This window comes from Chrysemys picta, chromosome 5, assembly GCF_011386835.1.
Source record: "Chrysemys picta bellii isolate R12L10 chromosome 5, ASM1138683v2, whole genome shotgun sequence".
NCBI classification, from domain to species: domain Eukaryota; kingdom Metazoa; phylum Chordata; order Testudines; family Emydidae; genus Chrysemys; species Chrysemys picta.
In genome coordinates this window covers 98,981,409-99,005,145 of record NC_088795.1, presented here as the reverse complement: position 1 = coordinate 99,005,145, position 23,737 = coordinate 98,981,409, and the positions used below count along the sequence as shown (strand labels likewise).

Below are 23,737 nucleotides of genomic sequence, written 5' to 3'. Positions count from 1 at the left end.
GTCTCAGTGAGAGCTCATATAAACATAGAAATGTAGGGCTGGACGGGACCTTAAGAGATCATCTAGAGTCTAGACCATCTTCAGTGCTGAGGCAGGCCCAAGTACACCCAGACCATCCCTGACAGGTGTTTGTGTAAGCTGGTCTTAAAACCCTCCAGTGATGGGGATTCCACAACCTCCTTTGGTAACCCTATTGCAGTACTTAACTATCATAGAAAATGTTGTCTAATAGCTCACTTAAACCTCTCTTGCTGCAGATTAAACTGATTACTTCTTGCCCCCCTTCAGTGGACATGGAGAACAGTTGGTCACTATCCTCTTTATAACAGCCCGTAACATATTTAAAGACTGTTATCAGATCCCTGATCGGTTGTCTTTTCTCAAGACAAAACATACTCAGTTTTTGTATCATTTTTGTCCTCTGGACTCTCTCAATTTGTCCACAGTTTTTCTAAAGTGTGGCATCTAAAACTGGACACAGGACTCCAGCTGAGGCCTCACCAGTGCTGAATACAGTGGAACAATTCCCTCCTGTGTCTTTATATGATCCTTCTGCTAATACACCCCAGAATATTTGCATCTTTTTGCAACTGCATCACATTGGTGGCTCTTATTGCATTTGTGATCCATTGTAAGCCCAGATCGTCTTCTGAAGTACTACTGCCTAGCCAGTTATTCCCCATTTTGTAGTTTTGCATTTGATTTTTCCTTCCTAAGTGTAGTACTTTGCACTTGTGTTTATTGAATTTCATCTTTTTAATTTCAGACCAACTCTCTAATTTATCAAGGTCATTTTGAATTCTAATCCTCTCTGCCAAAGGTCTTGCATCCCCTCTCAGCTTGGTGTCATCTGCAAATTTTATAAGCATACGCTTCAATCCATTATCCAATTCATTAATGAAAATATTGAATAGTACCTGACCCAGTACACACCCCTGAGGAACTCCACTAGATACAACCTCCCAATTGTGCACCTATCTTATATTACTTCATCTAGACCACATTTCCCTAGTTTGCTTATGAGAATGTCATGTGGAACTGTGTCATAAGCCTTTTTAAAATCAAGATATATCACATCTACTGCTTCCCACCCCTCCACTAGGCCAGTAACCCTGTCAAAGAAGGAATCTAGGTTGGTTTGGCATGATTTGTTCTTGATAAATACATGTTAGCTACTATTATCACCCTATTATCCTCTAGGTGCTTAAAAATTGATTGTTTAATAATCTATTCCAGAAACTTTCCAGGTACAGCTCAGGCAGCCTAACTTCAGTAATACCCTGAGTCCTCTTTGTTCCCCTTCTTTAAAGCTAGGTAATATGTTTAACCTTTACCAATCCTTTGGGTCTTCACCCGACCTCCATGAGTTCTTAAAGATAATCGCTAATGGTTCTGAGATTGCTTCAGCTAGTTCCTTAAATACCCTAGAGTGAATTTCATCAGGCCCTGCTAACCCGAATACATCTACCTTATCTAAATAGTCTTTAATGTGTTCTTTCCCTATTCTGGTTTGTGTTTCTTCTCCCATGTTGTTAATATTAACGGTGTTAAGTATCTGGTCACAATTAACCTTTTTAGTGATGACTGAAGTAAAATAGGCATTAAACACCTCAGCCTTATTGTCATCCATTATTAGTCTCCTGTTAAGTAGTCTTCATCTTTCTCTTGCTCCTAATGTATTTATAGAACCTTTTATTGTTTTCGTTTATGTCACTTGCTAGATGTAACTCATTTTGTGCCTTAGCCTTCCTGATATTGTCCCTACAAGCGTGTGCAATTCTACTGTACTCATTCTTAGTATTTTTGTCCATGCTTCCACTTTTTGTAGGATTCCTTTTTGATTTCCAGGTCATTAAAGAATTATTGGTACAGCTATATTGACCTGTTACTATTCTTTCTATTTTCCCCTTGCATTGGGATAATTTGATATTGTGCCTTTAATATTGTCTCTTTGGGAAACTGCCAGCTCTCCTGAACTCCTTTTCCCCTTAGCTTGTCTTCCCATGGGACCTTACCTACTAGTTCTCTGAGTCTGTTAAAGTCTGCTTTTTTAAAAAAAAGTCTATTGACCTTATTCTGCTGCTCTCACTCCTTTCTTTCCTTAGAATCATTAAGTCTATCATTTCATGATCACTTTCATCCATGTTGCCTTCCACCTTCAGATTCTCAACCAATTCATCAGAATCAAGTCTAAAATGGCTGTCCCCCAGTTACTTCCTCCACCTTCTGAAACAAAGAAGTTGTTCCCAATACATTACAAGAACTTATTGGACATTTTTTGTGTTTTCCATATTACTTTTCCAACAGATGTCAGGATAGTTAAAGTCCTGCATTACTACAAGTTCTTGTGTTTGGAGATTTCTGTTATTTGTTCTAGAAATGTTTCATCTACTGCCTCCTCCTAACCATGGTGGTCTATAGTAGAGCCCCATCATAACGTTACGCCGGTTATTTTTCCCTTTTATCTTCATCCAGAGACTTTTAATTGGTCTGCAGCTCCAGAAGGATGAGAGAGGCAAAGAATCACTTTTTTGAATATGGATTAACATTTTTTCAAGTTACTCAAAGTCATATTCCTTAATAGAGAAAATCTTCTATGTTGATTATAGATGATATGAAAACCTCTGCAAATGGTACAAAGATCATCAAATATCATTCAAAAAAGAAAAGTAAGAACACAGTCCTGTGAGGTGTTGGGAAGCTGCTAAAACGTGCTGTGGTCTCTCAACACCAGGTGAGTTAAGTGGGCAGATGAGGATCCAGGAAGCAAACCTTTCACACACTGCCAGGAACTCATGCTGGAAAAGGAAGAATGTACCAGAACTTTCACATCCTTCCCTTGCATGAGGGAGAGGTGGCAATGACATTACTGTGACTCACCTTCATTGAGCAGGCTTTACAGAGGACACCAGTGTCTTTTCTATTCATATAGAAAATGGTGTGGTGTGATTGTGCAAATGCCAGGAAAGAATTAGAAGAAGAAGTGAATGAAGGTTGACGGACCAGGCACAGAAGGAATGCACCTGGGGTTCTGGCAGCATATGTGAGCCCTGTCTTTGCCCAGAAACTGTCTTTGGAAAGGAACTAGTAGGAGTAGAATGAATTGGCATGACAAAGCTGTAGTTAAACCAGTTAGTTAAACCAGTTCTTAAGCCAAATGTATTGATTCATAGATTATAAAACCATAAAGGGCCATTGTGATCATCTAGTCTGACCTTCTCTATAACATAAGCTGTTGGACTTTCTTATTAACTGGGACAGAGAGGCAGTGCTAGTGCAGAAAGAATATGTTGGTTGCAATAAGTGACATTTTAAAATTCTAAACGTAAGAATCTCCCCATCGCCCACAATTAGATTTGATGTCACTCATCCACACCCAGCTTTCCACTCTCCTCATCCATATTTCAGTTTCATTCTTACAAAAATACTGACATCCATAATGATGATTGTGCTTTTAACAGATGGGTCCAAGTTGGGGTGGACTCTGGGACACAATGCCAGGGCTTGTGGGGAGCATGCCCACTAGTGAGGGTGCTGCATGCTTTCCAGTTTTCTGCATGCCCTCTCCCCTTTGTGGATTAGCCAAGTGCTAGCCACCATGTGGCAAATAAAATGTTGGTAAAATGTGGCTGTCAGGATATTGAGCTGAAGCTGTGGTTCTACAGCGTTACAAAGTTGACAGTGTTTTAGGGCTTGATCCAAAGCTATTGAAGTCAACGGGAGGCTTTCCATTGACTTCAGTGGGCTTCAGGTCAAGACTGCAATGTCTTTAAAAACACACTTTTCAGTGGCAGTTGTTATTTTGTGGTAGCTCCCTCTGATCCTTAATTGACTGGACTATAGCAAAAGGCCATTCAAAACCTTACTAATATAATGCATCTTACAATGATAGCATATATTAAAATATAAGAATATAGCCAAAGAGGATAGAAAGCAGAAAATCTTCCTGGAAATTCCTTGAATGCTGGCTAACCCCATCAGACTTTTAAGGCAATTTCTGCTGATTGTCACTAAAATCCTTGCAGATTTCTATTGTTCCTTTTAATTATGTGTGGTAGCATATGCTTACAAAGCATCTACACATATTATCTTATGGGTATTAAGGGCTAATGTGAGGTAAACTGTATGATCATGGGCAGACATTACCAAGTTTCTTGCAAGTCTTCCCCTTCTGTTGGTACATTTTGATTTTCTTGTATAGTGATCAGGTGCTGCTAGCCTTTGCTACTATCAGATCTGTTCTCTCCCTTGTGGCAACATGTCAGATGCAGTGCCTAACCTATCACAATACAATATACTACTTCTCTGTCCATTGGCACCAATGTTTCCTTTGAAAAACTAGGGTGTTCTTAAGATAAGGCAACAATAAAAACGTGTCATTGCTTCCAAGAGCAACATGGTATCTGATAGCCTCATCTTAGTTCCATGTACGTAATGACTGTTGCTTTAACACAAGCAGTGGATAAACAACCTACACTTCCAGAAAATTGTTAATAATATCTTGCTTGCAAAAGCAAATAGTATAATCCTCATCCTAAGTGAGATTTACATTACTGACGTCCTAAATGCCGAGGCTGAAGTAAAATTATCAGGATTGCCACAAGAGAGTTTTTGAGCTGGAGAAATAAAATTTGGTTATCAAATGGTGGGTTTTCCTAGCCTAAACTTTTTTTTCTTTTGGACAAACTGTAATTTAATCACCACCACAGTGCATACCATTCACCTCCTTGTGTAAAAAAAGGATTATATGTCTCAGTTTATCTTGCCACACAGATCACATGGTCAGAATTGCTTGCAAAATGTGGAAAAACTAGTTTAAGGTGAGTGATGCACCAATGGCTGTACATTTCGTATTCTCTCTCCTGTGGATACCAACTGCAAGGACATAATAGAGTAATGAGAAAGTTTGCTTTCTCATGGGGTGGATTTAAATTAATAATAATAATAAAAAAGTTGAATGCAGCACCTATCCTTGTCAAATATAATCCTTTAAAACAGCTCTGCTGTCTAAGGCCCAACCTCAAATAAGCAATATGTGAAAAAATATTACTCATATAGATAAAAGCTGAAAGGGCATATGCAGAACAAGTTTCATGCACCTGATTAATTGCAAAATAGTCTGATGGCTGTTTCAGTCCAGCATATACACTATTTATTTATTTCTTTATTTGGCATATGCAATCTGGTCAAGCCAAGACTCAGCATTTTTATCAACGATGTTCAAGGCATGAAGACCTCCAGGAAGTTGTGTGTCGTGGTTTGTGGCTGCCCACATTGACATAGTGGACTGTCTTTAAAACACCACCGAAATTCTGCTGTAGCACAAATTCCATGTCCGGTACAAAACTGGTTCAGAAGACTCCATTGTCTTCACAGTAAATCAAACTCGGGTTGACGTTGAATGGGGTCTGAGACAAGGTAATTATTTGTCACTTACTCTGCGGATCATGCATCCTCTACCATAAATCCCTCACCCAGTAAACTTATCCACAACAGATGATGAGAGGGCAGATGACCATGTGATGGATTAAACAAGTCTTTAATTAAGGGTAGATCTGGCATATCACGCAATTTCATCATGAGCTTTGCTACGCTTTCCTTTCTGTGAACATTGGGTGGGCAATATTGCAGATATTCCATATACACTATTCCATATACACCCCATGGATTATATTCAGATCACAGTATAAACTTGTAGTGGTGCCAGGGAAGTTGATGTGAGATCAATTATGTGTGGGATCAGACCCTGATCAGAATCAGATCCTACAGTATCACTGTCTATGTCATACTTAATTTTTATATAGTTCTCTATAGTTCCAGGACTCAAATCAAGAGGTTATGGGTATCCACAACCCCCAGTGAACCTAGCAGAAGCTGCAGGTGCTCAGCATTTTAGAGAATCAAGCCTGTCGAGTGGTTTCAGGCACCTCATCACACCTGGGTGAGATAGGTGGGTATTATCCCTATTACATATTATCACACTACAGATGGAGAAACTGGCACAGAAATGTGAAACTTCTTGCCCAAGGTCACACAGCAAGTCAGTGGCAGAGCTGGAATTAGAGCTCAAAAATTTGGCTCCCATTCTGTGATCCATACGCTGTTCAGATAATAGGTGAAGCATGATGTTGAGGGACTGTTGCGCATGAAAAGGCTTAGGAGTGTACACAGTTACTGAGACAATTGGTGGTTTAGCAAGATTAAAGTTTCTGGAGAACAGAATTACCAATTAATTTGTTTAAAAACTTTTTTTCTGACAGGGTTGTGCTGTTAGGTTATTAGCAGTTTATTATTTCTTGCAAGAACTCTTCAGAGAAAACTTGCACTATTTAAAAATGTTCCCTTTATTGACAGCTCCAAAGAGTACAATTCACACAAACAATTTCAAAAGAATAGCTTGCAGCAGCAGCACAAAATCTCTCTCACATCCCAGGAAGAGGAGCACACTGAAATCCATTGCACTTGAACCAAAACCCGGATTCTATTGCTGCTGAAACTCGTGGTTCAAATCTATCTATAGTTGAACTAGTATATGAATATGTGATCCATTATTTTGGGGGAGTGGACATACATCCAAATAAAAGGGGGAGGAAGCGGAAAAAGGAAACTTTCAGGATACAGTACATGGACATATCCTGCTCAGCCTAACTCTAAAAGTTTGAAAGACAGGAAACATTTATTCATTCAATTCACCCCTGCATACCATCATGAAGCCTATGCCTCCCTTAAGTTCCATTTAAGCCTCATATGAGTAAACAGTGAAGCACATTAGAGAATTACGATTTGTAATTACAATTAGTAGTTTTGAGCCCATTAGTGGTGGCAGCAGCAGCCATTTTGGTAACTAGTGCCTCTGCCCAGCACCCATACAGGAGCCCAATATCAGATTTTGTAAAACAGTCTCCATCCTGTTTTAATATTTGGCTTAGTAATAATATAAACGTGGCCGTTTACATTTTAAACATTTTCATATGTGTATTTACACCACTGCCACCTACCGGAAAGAATCAGAATTTCTGTAATGTAAGTCATATGCAATATATTCCTAACAGCTAACAGAAATTCTCTTATAGATCAGTCATGATTTTGGAGCAAGAGGATATGACGTCTATCCAGACTGAGTAGACAGAACATCACTAAAGTAGCTCAGTTTATTTCTCTCCCACAGGATCCAGAGAATGGTGATGCATAGTTGCTCTTTCTGAAGGGATCTCATTTGTGGGATCCTACAAAGATCAGTTCTGTTTACCCTCCTCCTCAATAATTACATGAAGCCACTTGGAGAGCTAGTGAAATATCATGGGCTCAGCTAAGGCCAGCACAGCCTGATAATGTTTTCAGTTCCCTCTAAGGCTGTTACTGAGCTGGTTGGTATGTGGTCAGGCAGCTGCTGGCCTGCAGGTTGAGGGACGAGTGGGCACAGGCATAGCAGATGATACAAGGAAATCACCAGACCTGCATATCTCCCACCATTCCTGCTAGGAGCATGTAGGGAATGCACCTGTTAGTCCCTACCCCCACAGTACACAGCACTGGCTGCTCCAGCAGCAGCAGGGCACAAGAGAGGAGAGACAAGGAGGCGGGGCCAAACCTGTGTGGTGCTGAAGGGGAGTTCCCACCACAGCTGTTGTTCATCTCTCTCATCATTGGTTCCTGCCCAGCTCCAGGTCCAGCCCTGTGTTTGAAGAGCCAGTATTGGGAGGAAGCCCAGAACCCAGCTCGCCCCATCACAGCCTGGGGGACCTACTCCTCACAGGAACCAGTGAGGAGAGCTCCAGTTGTGAGGGAGTCCTGCCCAAGGTACCTCTTCTCTAACCAATCATCCCAATGACCTCCATAGGGCCTCTACTCTCCACCTGAGCAGCCACTCCACTGCCAGAGGCCTCAGGACAACACCCCTGGCACTGGCAGATTAAGGAATTTTGGGGCCCTGTGCACTATGGAAATTGGGCCCCCCTCATCTTCCTTAAAGTGGCCCTGCCCCATACATATCCCATCCCACACAGACCCCAGAATGCCCCTCTCCTTATCCACACACAGCCCATCAAATGCCATTCCCACCCCACATATCCTGACATCCCCACACCTCCCAATAGCCCTGACATATATCTTGCTCACCACAGCCTCCAACCCCTCAGCCCCATTGACATAGCCCACAACATCTCCCACTCACTCCTAACATCCTGGCTCCCAACATCCCCCACTTGCTCCCAACCCCTCACCCACGACCCCCAGGACCTTCCTGGCCACTCACCCACTCTCGTGCTTGATCCCAGCCACACAACTATGTTTGCGCCCATCACCCGCGCCATACTCACATAGCCCCATGCTGCTCAGGTTTGGCCTGGCCACCTCTCTGTCATGACTGAGGGGTGGCTGGGCTAAATTTGAGTGAGTGGCTTTGCAATCTGGCATACGAGGTTGCAGCACCTTGCAGATTTCTTTTTGTTTTTCTCTCTGTGGTCAAGGGTCCCCTCCAGCTCCCTGGAGATGGGGACCCTGTGCAAGTGCACTGAGTGCATATTGGTTAATCTGGGCCTGCCTGTCACCATGGCATCTGCAGGACACCTGCCATTGCTGTTCTCATGATCAACTGTCAGGTATGGGGAGCTAACTAGAGACACTTCCATGAGATGCTTGGGAGGGGAAATGTGGTGGCTTGAGGGGTTGTAGGATAGGGGTGAAGTTGATGTTTATGTATTGGGGGGAGAGCATGGTATCCAGGAAATGTCACATGTATTGCTGACCAGGCATTTTTATGTTGGAGCCCCTTGTTAAAATGTCAGTGTCATATCACTGTGTTGTGTACATTTGAAGAATTTGTCCATCACTTTGCAGTTCATAGAGGCTTCTTGATAAAGCTTTAGGATTTAACTACTCATCTTTAAAATGTTGTGCTTCTTGATTAAAGACTATGGCCTGCAGGACTAGTCCTTCTGTTCTTCCTGTTCTGGACTAACAGGTTACTCCAGTCCTGGCCTTTGGGTGAAAGGCATGGAATCCCATTCTAGTTCATTGGAGGGTCAGAGAAAGTATTTTGTATTAAAATAGTCCTACAGTTAAAACATCAGCAAAAACTTAAACATTCAATTTTTAATATTTTCTTTGTGATCTTGATCAATGATTATTACAGTTAGCTTGCATTCACATCAAAAGAGAGAAGCCAATCCTGCAATATTACATGAAGCGTCTTCACATTTTTGCTATGGAAAGAGTGTAACAGCCCACCTCAGGGCTTAAGCTCTTTTGGAAGGAGGTGAGTGGAGCCAATGTGGTATCGTCCCCCCCTCACAGCACCAGGAAGACCCTCCACATGAGTTCCACATGTTCAGGTTGTAGAGTTAACAGAAACCAAGCACACAGTGGTTGGGGTGAATGCAACAGTTTTATTTCCCAATTACACATAATCTTACCAGTGGGGAGCTGGAGCTGGTTCGCACCGGTTCACATGAACCGGTTGTTAAATTTTGAACCGGTTTAGAACTGGTTGTTAACCCGCTTCCCTGTGAGGGGACGCTGTGGCTTTGATGGGCTCCAGCTGGGAAGTGATGTAATTCCTCGTCTGGCCGCCAGGGGCGCTGTGCTGCAGGAGCCTGTGGGCTGCTGCCTGGCTCTGGGCACGGGTCCTGTTGCTGCTGCTGCTTCCCCGACCCCTGGCCCTGGGGCTCCCACTGCTGCCTGGTGGGTCCCCTGCTGCTCTGCTGGGCCTGGGCGGTGTCCTGCTGCTCGGGCTGCTCTGAGACGCTCTCCCCGTGAGTACCCGCCATCCTGCCCGCAGCCAGCCCGTCTTCAGCCAGCCCCGCACCCCCTGCCCGCAGCCAGCCTCTGCCGCACCCCCTGCCCTGTCTGCACCAGCCCCTGCTGCACCCCCTGCCCTGCCTGCACCAGCCCTGCACCCCCTGCCCTGCCTGCAGCCAGCCCTGCACCCCCTTCCCTGCCATTGCCCACAGCCAGCCCCTGCCGCACCCTCTGCCCTGCCTGCACCAGCCCCTGCTGCACCCCCTGCCCTGCCCGCACCAGCCCCGCACCCCCTGCCCTGCCTGCAGCCAGCCCCTGCCGCACCCCGTACCCTGTCTCCAGCCAACCCCTGCCGCACCCCCCTGCCTGAAGCCAGCCAGCCCTGCACTCCTCTGTCTCCAGCCAACCCCTGCCGCACCCCCCTGCCTGCAGCCAGCCCCTGCTGCACCCCCTGCCCTGCCCGCACCAGCCCCGCACCCCCTGCCCTGCCTGCAGCCAGCCCCTGCCGCACCCCGTACCCTGTCTCCAGCCAACCCCTGCCACACCCCCCGTGCCTGAAGCCAGCCAGCCCTGCACTCTCTGTCTCCAGCCAACCCCTGCCGCACCCCCTTGCCCGAAGCCAGCCAGCCCCACACACCCCTGTCTCCAGCCAGCCCCACACCCCCCTGCCCTGTTCGCAGCCAGCCCTGCACCCCCTGCCTCCAGCTAGCTCTGCCCCATGCCCCTGTCTGCAGCCGGCCCCATGTCCACTGGTGCCCTGTCTGCAGCCAGCCCCATGTCCACTGGTCCCAGGGCAGTAACCCTGCACACCTGCTTCAATGAGGGGGGCAGGGAGCAGCTGGGACCCACACATGTGCACACCCTAGGGTGACCAGACAGCAAGTGTGAAAAATCTGGACAAGGGGTAATAGGAGCCTTTATAAGAAAAAGAGCCAGAAATGGGACTGTCCCTATAAAATCGGGACATCTGGTCACCCTAGCACACCCGCAGGGAGTGGTGGGGACCCACACATGTGAAACGGAGCTCATTTCTAGTTCAGGCCCATCTTTTTAAAAAAGAGCTTTAGGTAGGGTTAACATACATCCGTATTTTCCCAGACATGTCAGACTTTTTGGTTCTTAAATCGCAGTCCGGGAGGAATTTTTAAATTTAGAAATTTAAATTTAAATTTTTAAAAATTCCTCTCAGGAAAATACGGATGTATTTTTTATCATTAAGTATGACTCCCAATGACTCAATGCATTGCTACTTCTTTTGGAGAAAGATACAAAAAATACATACTGTGGCACATCCCTTAAATCGGAACTTTTTATAGGTAACCGGTTGTTAAGATTTTGGCAGCTCATCACTGACTCTTACCTCTTTGCTGTGTGCCCCCTAGTGGTCACTCTAAACTTCACAACTAACATCTGATGGGCTCTGTGGTTTTGAGGGGGGAAGAATTACTGAGCAGGGAGGGACAGAGCCAAGGAGCATCTGCTTTCTGTGGTATCATCCATCTACAAATCCATAGGTTGTTTTTTTTTCTGGGTAAGACATGGCTCTGTCAATCTTAATTTACGTGGATTTCTGCTCCATAATGTCATCTTCTCTCTTCCCTTCCCCTCCCCAAGGCCTAGTTGGTATCAGGGGGCCCAAGGAAATCAGGTGGGACACTGGGTCTCAGCCTGGATTCCGCTGTCTGCCACAGATGCCCGAAAAACTGTATGATTTCCTATGTAGAATTTGGAATGTGTGGGGCAGCACACCCTTCCCTTAGGGAGTGGAACCTCTGTAGCCAAACCCATGGAGTTTTCTAACTTTAGCTTCCCATGTCCCCACTTGGTCACCCTTTTTACATGGCAGGTTATGATTTATTCCTAAAATCCTCTCAATGGGAATTCAGCATATACTTGAAAATTCATTCGCTAGCTCATAAAACCTGACTTCTGGTTTTTAGATTCACATCAGTGAACACGCTCTCTGCTATACCTTTTTGCACATGGCCTAACATATATTTTGTGTGTATTTTTTGAGCTCTGGTAATATTATATAGATAACATGTTGCAATGCAGAAATGGTGTTACTCCATTTGACTTTCTGATTAATCTATATTCTTGTTAATTGTAGTATGGCTGTATTTTTGTGTGTGTTGTTTGTGTCAGGAAAATAATAATGTCTATTAAAATCAATTGAATATTATAACTAGTAGAAAAACTTTGAAAAAAAATATTACTCAAGCTAGAAGTATTCAAAAAGAAATAAAATCAACTTGGCAGAGGCTTTAATTGGCTCAGCAACCAGGAACCCAATATAGTTTTTGAACCAAGCCTAGTTCAGCAAGGTCATCTTACAAACACAACTGTTTCAGTGGCACTTTTTATGTTAATATCCTCAGCATGACTCAGGCATATTTGAACCTTATGATAGGTTAATCATTAACAAAACTGGGAAAAGAAGCCAGCAAGCTAGAGAAACAAGAAATTCTTGTAAATGTTTCTATTTGAAAAGATCAGAATGCTTATAAAATGTATAGTTTGCAGTTTTATTTTAATAATTAAAAAGGATCTGATGCAAAGAAGTTAAGGGAATATTTCATTAGAGCCCCAATGTCACTCTTACAGTAAAACAACTGTTCATCTCCCTGGGAAGAGTGCTTGATTTTATAGTTAACAGAAAACTGTGTTGTAGATCTTAGCACAGCTTCTCTTTGCAAACACAAGTCAGGTGCGTGGGTTTCTTTTATTTATCCTTCAGCATAAATGTAGGTGAGACACTAATTGTGGTGGAGTCAGTGTACTAATTGGAGAAATCAAAAATGAACCTCACCTATGGAACGTGCACACACCAAGGTCACAATGGCTCCCAAATCTCACTCAGAATAGCTAGGGCAAAATTCTGCCTGTGTCTCCCTGCTTCCTTAACATGCAGTAGTTGGGCTAGCTGTCTCTGGCCCTGAGAGAAGTGATGTGCATCCCCAACTCGAGCTGAAGGCAATGGGAGCTGAGGGCATTCAGCAGTTCACAGGATAGGGCCCTCTGCTAAACCCAGGAAGCCCTCATTTGGATTTTTGGTGTGATCTGGTGTGGCAGCTAGTGTGTTAGCAACGTTGGAAGCCTTAGGACTAAAAGAGGTTAAGCCTCTGTATTTGGCACTGGTGTGCTCACTACTGGAATGCTGTGTCTAGTTCGGGAGTCCGCAATTCAAGCAGGCTGTTGATAAATTGGAGAGGGTTCAGAGGGGAGCCACGAGAATGATTAAAGGATTGGAAAACATATTCTATTGAGCTCCTTGAGTAACAGACTCAAAGAGCGCAATCTGTATGGTTTAACAAAGAGAAGGTTAAGTGATGACTTGATCACAATCTATAAGTACCTAGATGGGGAACAGAAATTTGATAAGAGGGCTCTTTAATTTACCAGACAAAAATATAACAAAATCCAATGGCTGGAAGTTGAAGCTAGACAAATTCAGAGCAGAAATAGCATGTCATTTTTAACAGTAAGCTTAATTATCTATTGGAACAATTGCCCAAAGGTTGGGGTAGATTTTCCATCATTGGCAATTTTAAAATCAAGATTGGATGTTTTCCCAAAAGATATGCTCTAGTTCAAACAAGAATTAATTCAGGGCAGCTCTGTGGCCTTCATTATGGAGGAGGTCACACTAGATCACTGGCTTTATAATCTGTTATCTACAATGTGGATGGTTCTCTGGCTCTGAAACCTGTTTTCAGCATCATATTGATTAGTCATGCTGTGAGCAGGCTTAATTGACCTGCTACAGAAAATGACTGCTGGAGCAGGTGGATCGTCTAGACTTGACCTGCCAGGGTTGCTAATGCTGGTGTGCAATGGTTAGTGCCCCTGTACAGGTGCAGCTGAACTGGTGTTAACGGCAGTGGGAATTTTTAGGAAAAAATTCCTACCACAAATATGGCTAAAGAAACCTACTGGAGGGTTCCTCTAACAGTTTGTATTCAAGACTATTTTTTATCACCAGGGTATGGGAGTAAAGGTTCCCAGCCATTATTCCATCATGCTAAGGGACAGGTGAGTTATAAAAACATTTGCTTTCACATGCTGGGTGTAACTGCGTGTGATGTATTTATGCAGTTGATGTCCTTCTCCTTGGATGTAGGACTTCATATCTATTAGTACTAATCCTTCCCTGGTTCCCTGCAGCTCTCATTGCTCTAATCGCTCCAGGTCACTTTGCATTTTGGTTCCGTTCCCCCTGTATTTGCTTTTCCTCCAATTTTGGTATCTTCAGTAAATTTGGCCACAGATGAATGTGTGCGCACACGCACACACCGAGAGAGAAAAAGAAGACAGAGACTCTCTAAAAGTCTACGCAGAAACCCAAACAGATATAGGAAAAATTAGCACATTCTGTTTAAGGGGGGGCCCTGCTTGAAGACTGACAGAACTGAAACACTCTAGGATAGCAAGGCTACCCTGGGTTTCAGTAGTGCATGCTTCACTGTGACAGAAAATTCTCACAGAACCTTCTGCAAGTATAAGACCCAGAGGGATAGATCAGCGGTTCTCAGCCAGGGGCCTGGGGCCCCCTGGAAGGCCGCAAGCAGGTTTCAGGGGGTCTGCCAAAATAAACCAGAGAGCAGAGCTGGCATTAGACTCTTTGAAAGCCAAAGCCCCGCTGCCTGGGGCTGAAAGCCAAAACCCGAGCAACTTAGTTTTACAGGGCCCCCTGTGGTGTGGGCCTGGGGCAATTGCCCTGCTTGTTGTTACCCCCTAATGCTGGCCCTGGCTTTTAATCTTCTGGATATGCAGAAAAACAATTGTGGCACAGGTGGGCCATGGAACTTTTATAGCATGTTGTGGGAGCCTCAGAAAGAAAAAGGCTGAGAACCCTTGCGATAGATAAGGGACCATGGAGTTATTCATCTGTAGTTCTGATAATGTCATTCAGGACCATGGTTGTTTGGTTATGTGAAATGAGTTGTTGGTTTCATTCCAGTTCCTACACAGGTGTCTACATTACAAAGGCAGTCAAGGGAGTAAGGCAAAGACTGCATTGGCACAGAGTCTTAACTATCATCTGACATTTAAAAGTATTTGGGGGTTCTGAGACCGTGAGGCGAATATGGTATTGCTACTGCCTGCTTTGAGGAAGGCTTTGGCCTGCAGGGCTGCCAGACAGGCTTTTATAGCCATTGAAATTAACTTTTAAAAAGGAAACTATATATATTGAGAAGACATGCCGAGAAGGGACAAATATATGAAAGATCAGTATCTTTTTTTCTTTAAATGTCTGTGCACAAATTTAGTGCAAATGAAAAAAACAAATGAAGGACTCATAGCCCTGAACTGCAACAGGCATAGTAAATGCAGGCAATATGTAAGATTCCCTATGCCAGTTTGCTAATATATTTCACTTTTAGTGCTGCCCTGCAACATCCCTGCTATTGCAAAGACTGCCAGTCAGTGCACAAAACTGTGTGGTAGTTTTGTGTTGTGGATAAATGGAAATTAAAGTCAGACACCAAACTCAGCTCCATCTGTGTCCAGAGAAAGAATTTAACCAAGAGGTGAAAAATTATATGGCCTGATCCAAGTCCCACTGAAATCAGTGGAAAGACTCCCATTACCTACAGCGGGAGTTGGATTGGGGCCCATAGTTGGTATGTTCTGCTCAGGGATTAAAGTAAGGGAGGGCAGTGGAGCAGCACATCTCCCCTTTCTCTACTAAAAACAGTGTATGCTCCTCCTTGTCCAAGTGTTCCTCCTTGTCTGGTGCTGCTAAAAATCTAGAGAGTATTCCCCCAACTCTGGCCGTGTGGCAAGAGCCTCCTCTTTCAACTTACTTTAACCACAAATTCTACTCAGTTCACACATTTGCCCCACTTCTGTTGCAAATAATTGGACAGAATGTATCGCATGCAACAGCTTTTTCTCTGTGACTAAACCTGGCAAGCAGCATTTTAAAATGAAGTAACAATATCTGTTTTTAAAGAATTCTTTATTTACTACATCCTAGGACCGTACCATAAATGGAGCAAGAACTAAATAAACTCAGAAGTTTTAAACAATACAAAGAACAGAGATATAGTAAAACACCCAAAATACTAGCACTTCTGAAAATGAGGCACGCTAATATATGTATATATATATATATACATATATATTTCTTTATATAGTTTGTTCTTAACCTAAAAAAGTTCACATTTCAAGTCATAAACTTACCTCAGTAGTGTACATGAAATGGTGGAGAAACAGGTATAAAGACAGACCACAGGTGGGGGGCTCAGAGATACCTAACTGACCGTACTACCAACTTTTGGCCACAATCTTGCCATTGGAGCTGCTAGCACAGACCTCGGAGCCTATAAAGAGCCCCAGTCATCAAGGCCATTTGTTTTTAAAGTCTCTTGGTGTCTGCCACGTTAGGATATCATCTCCATCTTTATTTTTGTTGCACATAATATACAGGCATATGTAAAATACAGTAAGAACTCTAGTGGCTGTTTAAACTAAAGACCTTGGAATGGATCACGCCCTCTGCTTCTGGAAGAGGGCGTGAGGAGACTTGGATTTGTGTGGATTCCGCTTGGTGGGCACAGAAATGGCGGCAGGGGAGTGATGGCTTCAACATTATCCCTCCCACCATCTCTCCACTGCTGGAACTTGCCAAGGTTTTGGTGGAGGAGCTGGGATGGGGTGAAGCAGAGTATCAACCCACATTCCATTGTATCATCCTCTGCTGACCCAATGGGTTTCTATGCAGCCATCCAGTCAGGTGTTGAAGCTGCATGAAGTGGCATTTACTCATGTTGGGTCTTATCTGTTGCCACTGCTTGGCATGAGATGACTTAGCCAAAGGGAGGAGAGGTGGGAACTATTTCCCACTTCTGCTGGGCTGGGCTTCTATTCCCCACTGATTCCCAGGAGAGATTGGTTTTGAAGGCTGCCCATTCCATGCAATCAAGCCCTTGGATAACACTCCAGTTGGGTTGGGCCTAAGGTCTAGGTACATTTTTGGAAAGGCTGGAACATGTGATAAAACTCTCCTGGGAAGGAGCATTGGGGGCAGAGTCTGATTAAATGGTTAACTTCCTCACAGTACTTTTGATAATAGTTAAATAGCATTAAATATAACAGAGTGTTGCTGAGTAAAAAACAGTGGCCCAACTTAAGTTGAGAAAATACATATTAGGTGGTCACTTATTTTAGTTAAATATGATCTGAAATTGTTGTCAGTGGGCAAAAGATACCTTTATTGTATGGACCTACAGTTGATTCTTAAATTAAAAAAGAAAGCAAAATTGTTTATTCACTACCCTATTGCACACCACACTTCATTAGAGTTGTCTTGGCAAAGCTGATGCACTTCATAAAGTGAGTGAGCTATTCCTTTGACATTTTACTGTATTTTACATTCACTGCATTAGTAAATAAAAGCCTTTAAACAGGCCACAAAACACTGCAATAATATATTTACTTCTTAATAAAACAAACTTTTTAATAACATTGAAATAAAATGTTTTTTTTTGTTTTGTGGCAAACCACATACCATGTAAATTAGCAACATAAAATGACTTTAAAAATGTATATTAGAAGATATTTACAAACTCTATTTCTTAAATTCATAAGGGTATAGTCTCTGCCTTCCCTGATGTGCATGCATAACTCCAATTAACGCTAATGGGAATTAGGCGTGAAAGGGAGAATGGGAAGGAGGCTAGCCCCATTTTATTAAGTACAATATCACTAACACCCCTAGTACCTTAGAAATTTTGCATGAAACATGATGAAGCTACAGGTAAATAATGCAGTACTTCCTGCTGACAAAAGCACATTTGGCCCTGTCTCAGATATCATACATTCTCTGTCACTACTACTTACACTTCAAAAGAATAAAATAAAAAGAGCATTTTAAAAGAAACTAGGTTTTATACTGGAAGAAGATCTAAGTCAAGATACCTCTCATGAAATATTAGATACTCTGAGCATGTGCTCAGAGACTGAACTAGAAGTGACTTCAATAAATATAAAAGCCAGATGTTATGGAAAACACAGCAGCCTCTTCTTTAGCTAAAACGATTCACGTAATCATGCTTTAAAGAGGTTTGTTTTATGAGGTTGGTTTTTTTAAATAGATGTTTGTTGCCTGTGATTTTTGATAGTGATAAACGAACTGTACTAATGCCAGCACAAAATGCAGAGGTCTCGCTCATTTTCAAATTGCACTTTCCAGTATAGCTTTTTAAATAAGATACTTTGTTGTTTTAAACAAAAACAAACAAAAATCTATTGTATGTATTCTTTAAATATTGAAAATATTCTTCAAAATATATTGTTTATACATTTCCTAGCTGCTCAGATGTACTTTTTTTTAATATATATATAGTTGATATATTATTAAAGGCACTACAAAATAGAATTCTCTGGAGTGCAGAAGTTACTAAAAATAACCTTCATACCACAAATATATTGAAAATATAATTGCTTAAAAAAAAAAAAACCCAACCAAAAAACCCCTATGCAATCCCACTACTGTGTATAAATTTGTATAGGCAATGGGCTTAATGCATGTAGGTCACTTAGAAATGTATGAATACAGGAATGTTAAATTTAAAAAATATCCTAAAAAATTAGTGAAAACGTCACATATATAAAATATTTCAAACATAATATTTGATAACATTCTTCACTTTCAGGTTTTTTTCAGTTTACTGAGTCCAAACATATTCTTTTGCAGTAGGTTCTTTCTTCATAAATAGTAAAGTGTTCCTTCAGTGTTTGTCCCTCCCCTCCCGTCCCCCCCACCCCTCACTCCCCACTGTTTGATAGTCTCAGTATGTCTGGTAGACATCATGTATTGGAACCTGGATTGTTGCAGTAGGAAATGCCTGAGGTATATACCCGGCATATCCTCCATAAGCCGCTGCTGCTGCTGCAGCTGCTGCTGCGTTCTTCTGTAGTGTGGCTATAGTTGCTGTTGTTGCAGCAGGAGCTGCAAACGGAACATAACTTGCACCATAAATCCCTGCAGCAGGAATTCTCTGAATATTTGGAGCCATGGTGTACACTGGAGTTATGGGGCGACCCTGGGGACAAAAAATTGGCATTTAACGTTCCAACTCACAGACTTTATCCAGTCACTAGCAATCTAATCTACTAGGCTGAGTATTATAATTTCACACATTAAAAAACTGAAGTGAATCCTTTAAAGTTAAGGAAGGATGATCTTGTGGTGAAGGCATAGGACTGGGAGTTAGGAGACTGTGGATTTGATTCTGCTAGCAAGACCAAGGCTGTGGGCCTGTAAGGGTAGAGACAGCACATCATGGGTGATTGGGGGAGAGGGGGGGGGGAGGCAAACCAGTGAAGCCATGTGCATTACCTGCTCTTCCAGGGGACCTGGAACCAGCAAGCACAGGCCAGAAAGTAGGCAGGGCCAACTGTGGAGGGAGGGAGCTAGAGCACAAGGGTGATGTCACTTTTGTCTTTGACTCTCTCTGGCTCCTCAGCTACTATTACAGATTTCTGAAGGCAGAGACAAGAAGTTTAAATTTAACATATTACTGCTCCTTCCCATTTATCCTCTCTTGTCAAACTTCGTGTTGCCCCTCACCTCCTCTGCTCCACCAGTGTTCCCAGTCTTGTCTCCTCATTTTCAGCTGCCCACACGGTCACTTTCGTGTCTTCTTCCACATGGCCCTTATGCATGGTTCAACCTCCCCATCCATATATACATCCCTCTTAAAGATGCATTTTGGTCACATGGCCCATAGTGAATCTAGCTGACTTGTATACAAAAAGACAGAACTTCCTAAACACTGTCTACATTTCTGTCTTTCCTTGAACACTTCAGGGAAAGGACTGTCCCTTCTCGAATGTCTCAGATATCTCCCAGGTAGTTTTCGCCAGTAGGGCTTCTGTGGAACTCCAAAGTTAAGCTGACTGCTTTCCTCTGCTGGAGGCAGCAGTGGTACCACTGCCTGCCTTCACCTAAGGGTACATTCCTCACTCTGGTACCACTGCCCTTGCTGGTGCAGGAGGTGTCAGTTCTCTCAGCACCCATAGGGGCAAATCAAGTTCCTGGGCTCTGTTCCTAGCTGTGACACAGGACAGGTCACCGGGCCTCAATTCTGTAAGATGGGTGTAATAATACTTTTCTTAACCCATTGCTTGTTGTGGGGCTAAATTCATTCATGCTTGTGAAACATCTGAAATTCTTGTATAGAAGGTGCTATTGAAGTGCAAAGTATTATTAATACCTCCCCTTGTCCCTGTTCACCTTCTGAAATCTCACGACTTGTTTCCAAAGAGCTTTGCAGATCAGTGATATGGCAACAAGTTTACTTAGATTGTAAGCTCTTTGGGGGCAGGGAGTCTTTGTTTTGTGTTTGTACAGCTCCTGGCCCAGGATGGGGCTGCAGGACAAATAAGAAATAATAAGAAGGAAGGTATTTGTTTTGCAAATTTACTGTGCCCAAAGAGTCTGTCACAATTTAATTACACAGAGTAACTCTGGATCTGTAGTAGCCTCAGAGTGTCATTTTTTTTCACTATGAACATAATAAATGGAATGGAACTACAAAAAAAAAGTCAATATGTCATATCAAAATAAACCCTTACAGATCCAGCCAATGCCATAGCATGGGTAACTTTCCCATGAGAGGGTTTCAGGATGGATTCCCATCCTGGTTTCTTGCTCCCTGACTGGACTGGCACTGCTACTGAGGCAACACCAACAGCCTTTTAGGGAAGCACTTCAGCACTATCGATAGAGAATATCCAGTCAGTTATAGGAATGATGCTAGCAGGCTTCAAAGGGTGAGCTATGTATTTCTTCTTGGTAGTAATGGCATGTGAAGGTTGGTGTGGCTAGAGCAGTAAAAAACAAAACAAAACACCTCAAGCTGAGAAGGGATCTGGGGTTGTGTCTAGTCCCACATGCACAAAAGTGGCAAAACAGTTTTGTTTTTTTTAATGTTATGTATGTCCAGTTTCCACTTGCTGAACTAAAGACTCCCCAAAATAAGTGCTGAAAGTGCCTTAGCTGTATTTTGTTCTGTTGAACATGAATTCTCTCATCCTATGTCAGACTTAAGAGCTTTTTACTATTTGCAAAGATCTTCTTAATTGTTGCAATTACACATTGTACTGCTATAGCACCTTCCATTAGAAGATCCCAAGGTGCTTTAGAAACATTACAGAATTTATTCTCACAATACTCTGGGGAGATAGAGAAGTTGACAGATTGGGTAAGTGAAGTACAGAGTAGTTAATGTTGTACAGCAACTCTGTAGTAAAGCCAAGGCACGAGTAGAATTGCTTCTACCTGTGCTTTAACCACCTTCCTTTTTCTTGTGGCCAATATGCTCCCCTGCCCTGTGCTATATGGGGAGGAGAAAATAAATTAAAATGAGATGGAAAAAGACCCCAAACTGAAGAGGGAGCCAGTGTTGCAAGTTTCTCAACTCTTCCCCCTTCAAGCCCAAGGAGACCCTAGCATAGCATCAGGGCACACAGTTCTGGCAGAGGCACGTTGAGGCTGTGCAGTAGCACTCCAGCTCTACACAGAACACTCCTTTTGAGATTTAGCTAATCTGTGCAATAGTTAATGTGACTCCTACTTTACTTGTTTGGGGCTAAGTGATTTACTGCAGTGTGAGACAACTGTCAAGGTAGGGCTGGTTTTTTTTAGTCTAATAACTAAACAATCTCCCTTTAAACTGCAGCATGGCAAGAGGCCAGGGTTTCAATGTACCAAGATAAGCTTAGCAAGGACTGCATGCTGAATTTACCTGAAAAGGTGGAGGGGTTGAAACTGCAGGTATAACAGCTGCTGCTGCTGCCGCTGCTGCCGCCACACTAGCTGGATCCTGCTGGACAGCAATGGGATTGATCATATGTTCCACTGCGTGGATTTTGCCATCTTCCATCATCTTGGCTGCTGGAGCTGCCTGAAACATGGAGTACTGGGCTCCAATAGCAGGGATTGCCACTAGAACAGACCACATACACAAAAACACATTGGAGTTGCATCTACAGTGCTTTCTTTCCAAGGTAAAAGAAACCTCTCTTGCTAGGTAATTTACACCACGCTCATCACTGTGATATACAACATACAAGGTCTTAGGGGTGCTTCTCAATTCATTTGTTAATTACTATAAATATTTCAAGGTGTGCTTATGGACTCAGTACTACAATTTTGTATGTACTGCATAGTTTTCAAACACTTTTATCTCAATGGGCTCTTAAAGCAGGACCCCCCATGAGGGTCACACTGAAAACTTGCCGGGAAACTTGAAGGCTACATCAAATTTACAGAAATCTGTTCAGATTACAGTTGTCCTCATCTAGTGGCCTAAGGAGATGATAAGTTTGAGCATGCAGCGCTCCATCTTGATCTTAGTTACTGCCTCTGAGATCAAGGTGGGAGTATTGCATGCTGGGACCCGAAGTTTTTTTAGGCAGAATTGCTGTATGAAAAGAAGAGTGTGATTTGTATTGTGTAACTCTGTGGGTAGCAGTTGGCCGATAGGCTTCACTTTGGCCATCTCTGCACTATAGTTACTTACTATAGTATATTTTTCTGGCTTAACTTAGCCCCACATATTTCATCACATCTTTCTGCTTGATTCTGGTTTCAGTTTATTTATTTAATTAAAAAAACCCTCTTACGCCTTTCTTCTCATGTCAAAAAGTACGTAACTTGCAATAAATAGAAGAACCGGGGGAAAGAGCTATGAACAGTGAGGGTTATACATGCAAGGGCTGTGAGTCTGTACACATTTCTGAATGGAGTTTGGCTGCATTGCTTAGGAAGCAAATTTGTCCTGCTGAAAATCTCCAGCAATCACATGTGTGATTCTGTGTGTTCCTCAAAATGTACAGTCAGCTTTTGATTAATTAACCTTTCAACAATAAATTTATAGATAACTGAATGACTACTTATAATTACAGTTGGCTGGAGGAGGTGATGTTTGGACTGGGATCTGAATTAGCTTTACCCAATGGATCAGATCTGAAGCCAAATCAAGGTTTGGCTTCAATGGTGTTGAAATCTTGCAAGAGTTTATTCCAAACTGGCAGAAATCATGTGAGATCAGCAGTTCCGTTTCCCACCATTTTGGTTTAAAAAAAAAAAAAAAAACTTCACAAGAACACCTCTTTTTATAAGATTTTGAGCACACGTTGACAGGAATCAGAAATTAGTCCTTTCCATTCAGGTACTGGAACCAGTACCACAGGGGCAGGTTTGGATCTAGGAATTTTATCCAAACCTTCCTAAAATTTGGCAATATGTGAACTCAAGAGTCTGCTTTTGGCCTGTCTTTGGAGTTCTAATAAATTCGATACTGTCAATAAATATTTACTAGGCAAGAATATAGTGTGTATATCAAAAATCATTTTTCAAATAGTCTTTAGAAATACCTGAAACTCCTAAGCTGTAGTCACAATTATGAAGGGTGGGAATGTTTTCTCTGAGAACTGACATTTTACCCAGAGAGTCTGAGGATATAGGTTAAATTATCTCAAATCTTTCTTTGAAAACAGACCTCGTCTTTGAAAATCATCTACTTTTGTCATGCAAATACTAAGCTGAATGCCTCTTTTCTCAAACTACATCATCAAACTGTCAGGATGCCATCTTCCTTTACGAGTGTTCATCTTTTTTTATTTTATTTAAGATAAATGCGTATCTTAAAAGTGATTTCCACTTATTTGTAATTGATTATTAGAGTATTTCATAATGTTACAACTACAATCAAGTGCATTTTTACTGTAACATCAGTGGTGTTTTATTATTAGTGTGTCTCTTACAATTATGATTACACTGTAGGGGGAGGACATGATTACTTTTTTTCAGTGGCTCACTCTGGTCACTTGAATGTAGATTCTACCTCATAATATTTAGCCCAAACAGAAGTCTATTCAAACAGAGTCTTGTGGACTTCCACTTCATTCTAGCCACTACCATTTTCTCCTATAAACACCAAGGGCTAGATTCTCAGCTGCACCCAGCTTCCACAGGCTGTTGCTA

General features: G+C 42.5%; 1 protein-coding gene across 11 annotated transcripts in view; it reads right to left on the bottom strand.

Annotated features, from left to right (window-relative positions):
• Window positions 1-15,683: 15,683 nt before the first annotated feature.
• The window catches only part of RBM47 (RNA binding motif protein 47), a 111,968-nt gene continuing 103,914 nt past the window's right edge, over window positions 15,684-23,737 (bottom strand). For 10 of the 11 annotated variants that reach the window (XM_065596955.1, XM_065596960.1, XM_065596958.1 and 7 more), the window contains 2 exons: window positions 21,495-21,694; window positions 15,684-18,788 (listed from right to left, as the gene is read on the bottom strand). In XM_065596955.1, coding sequence (XP_065453027.1) covers window positions 18,534-18,788; window positions 21,495-21,694 — 455 coding nt within the window. In that variant the 3' untranslated portion in view covers window positions 15,684-18,533. Of the gene's footprint in view, window positions 18,789-19,084; window positions 19,228-21,494; window positions 21,695-23,737 lie in introns of all 11 variants that reach the window. The other variant, XR_010601507.1, reaches the window with a different exon arrangement.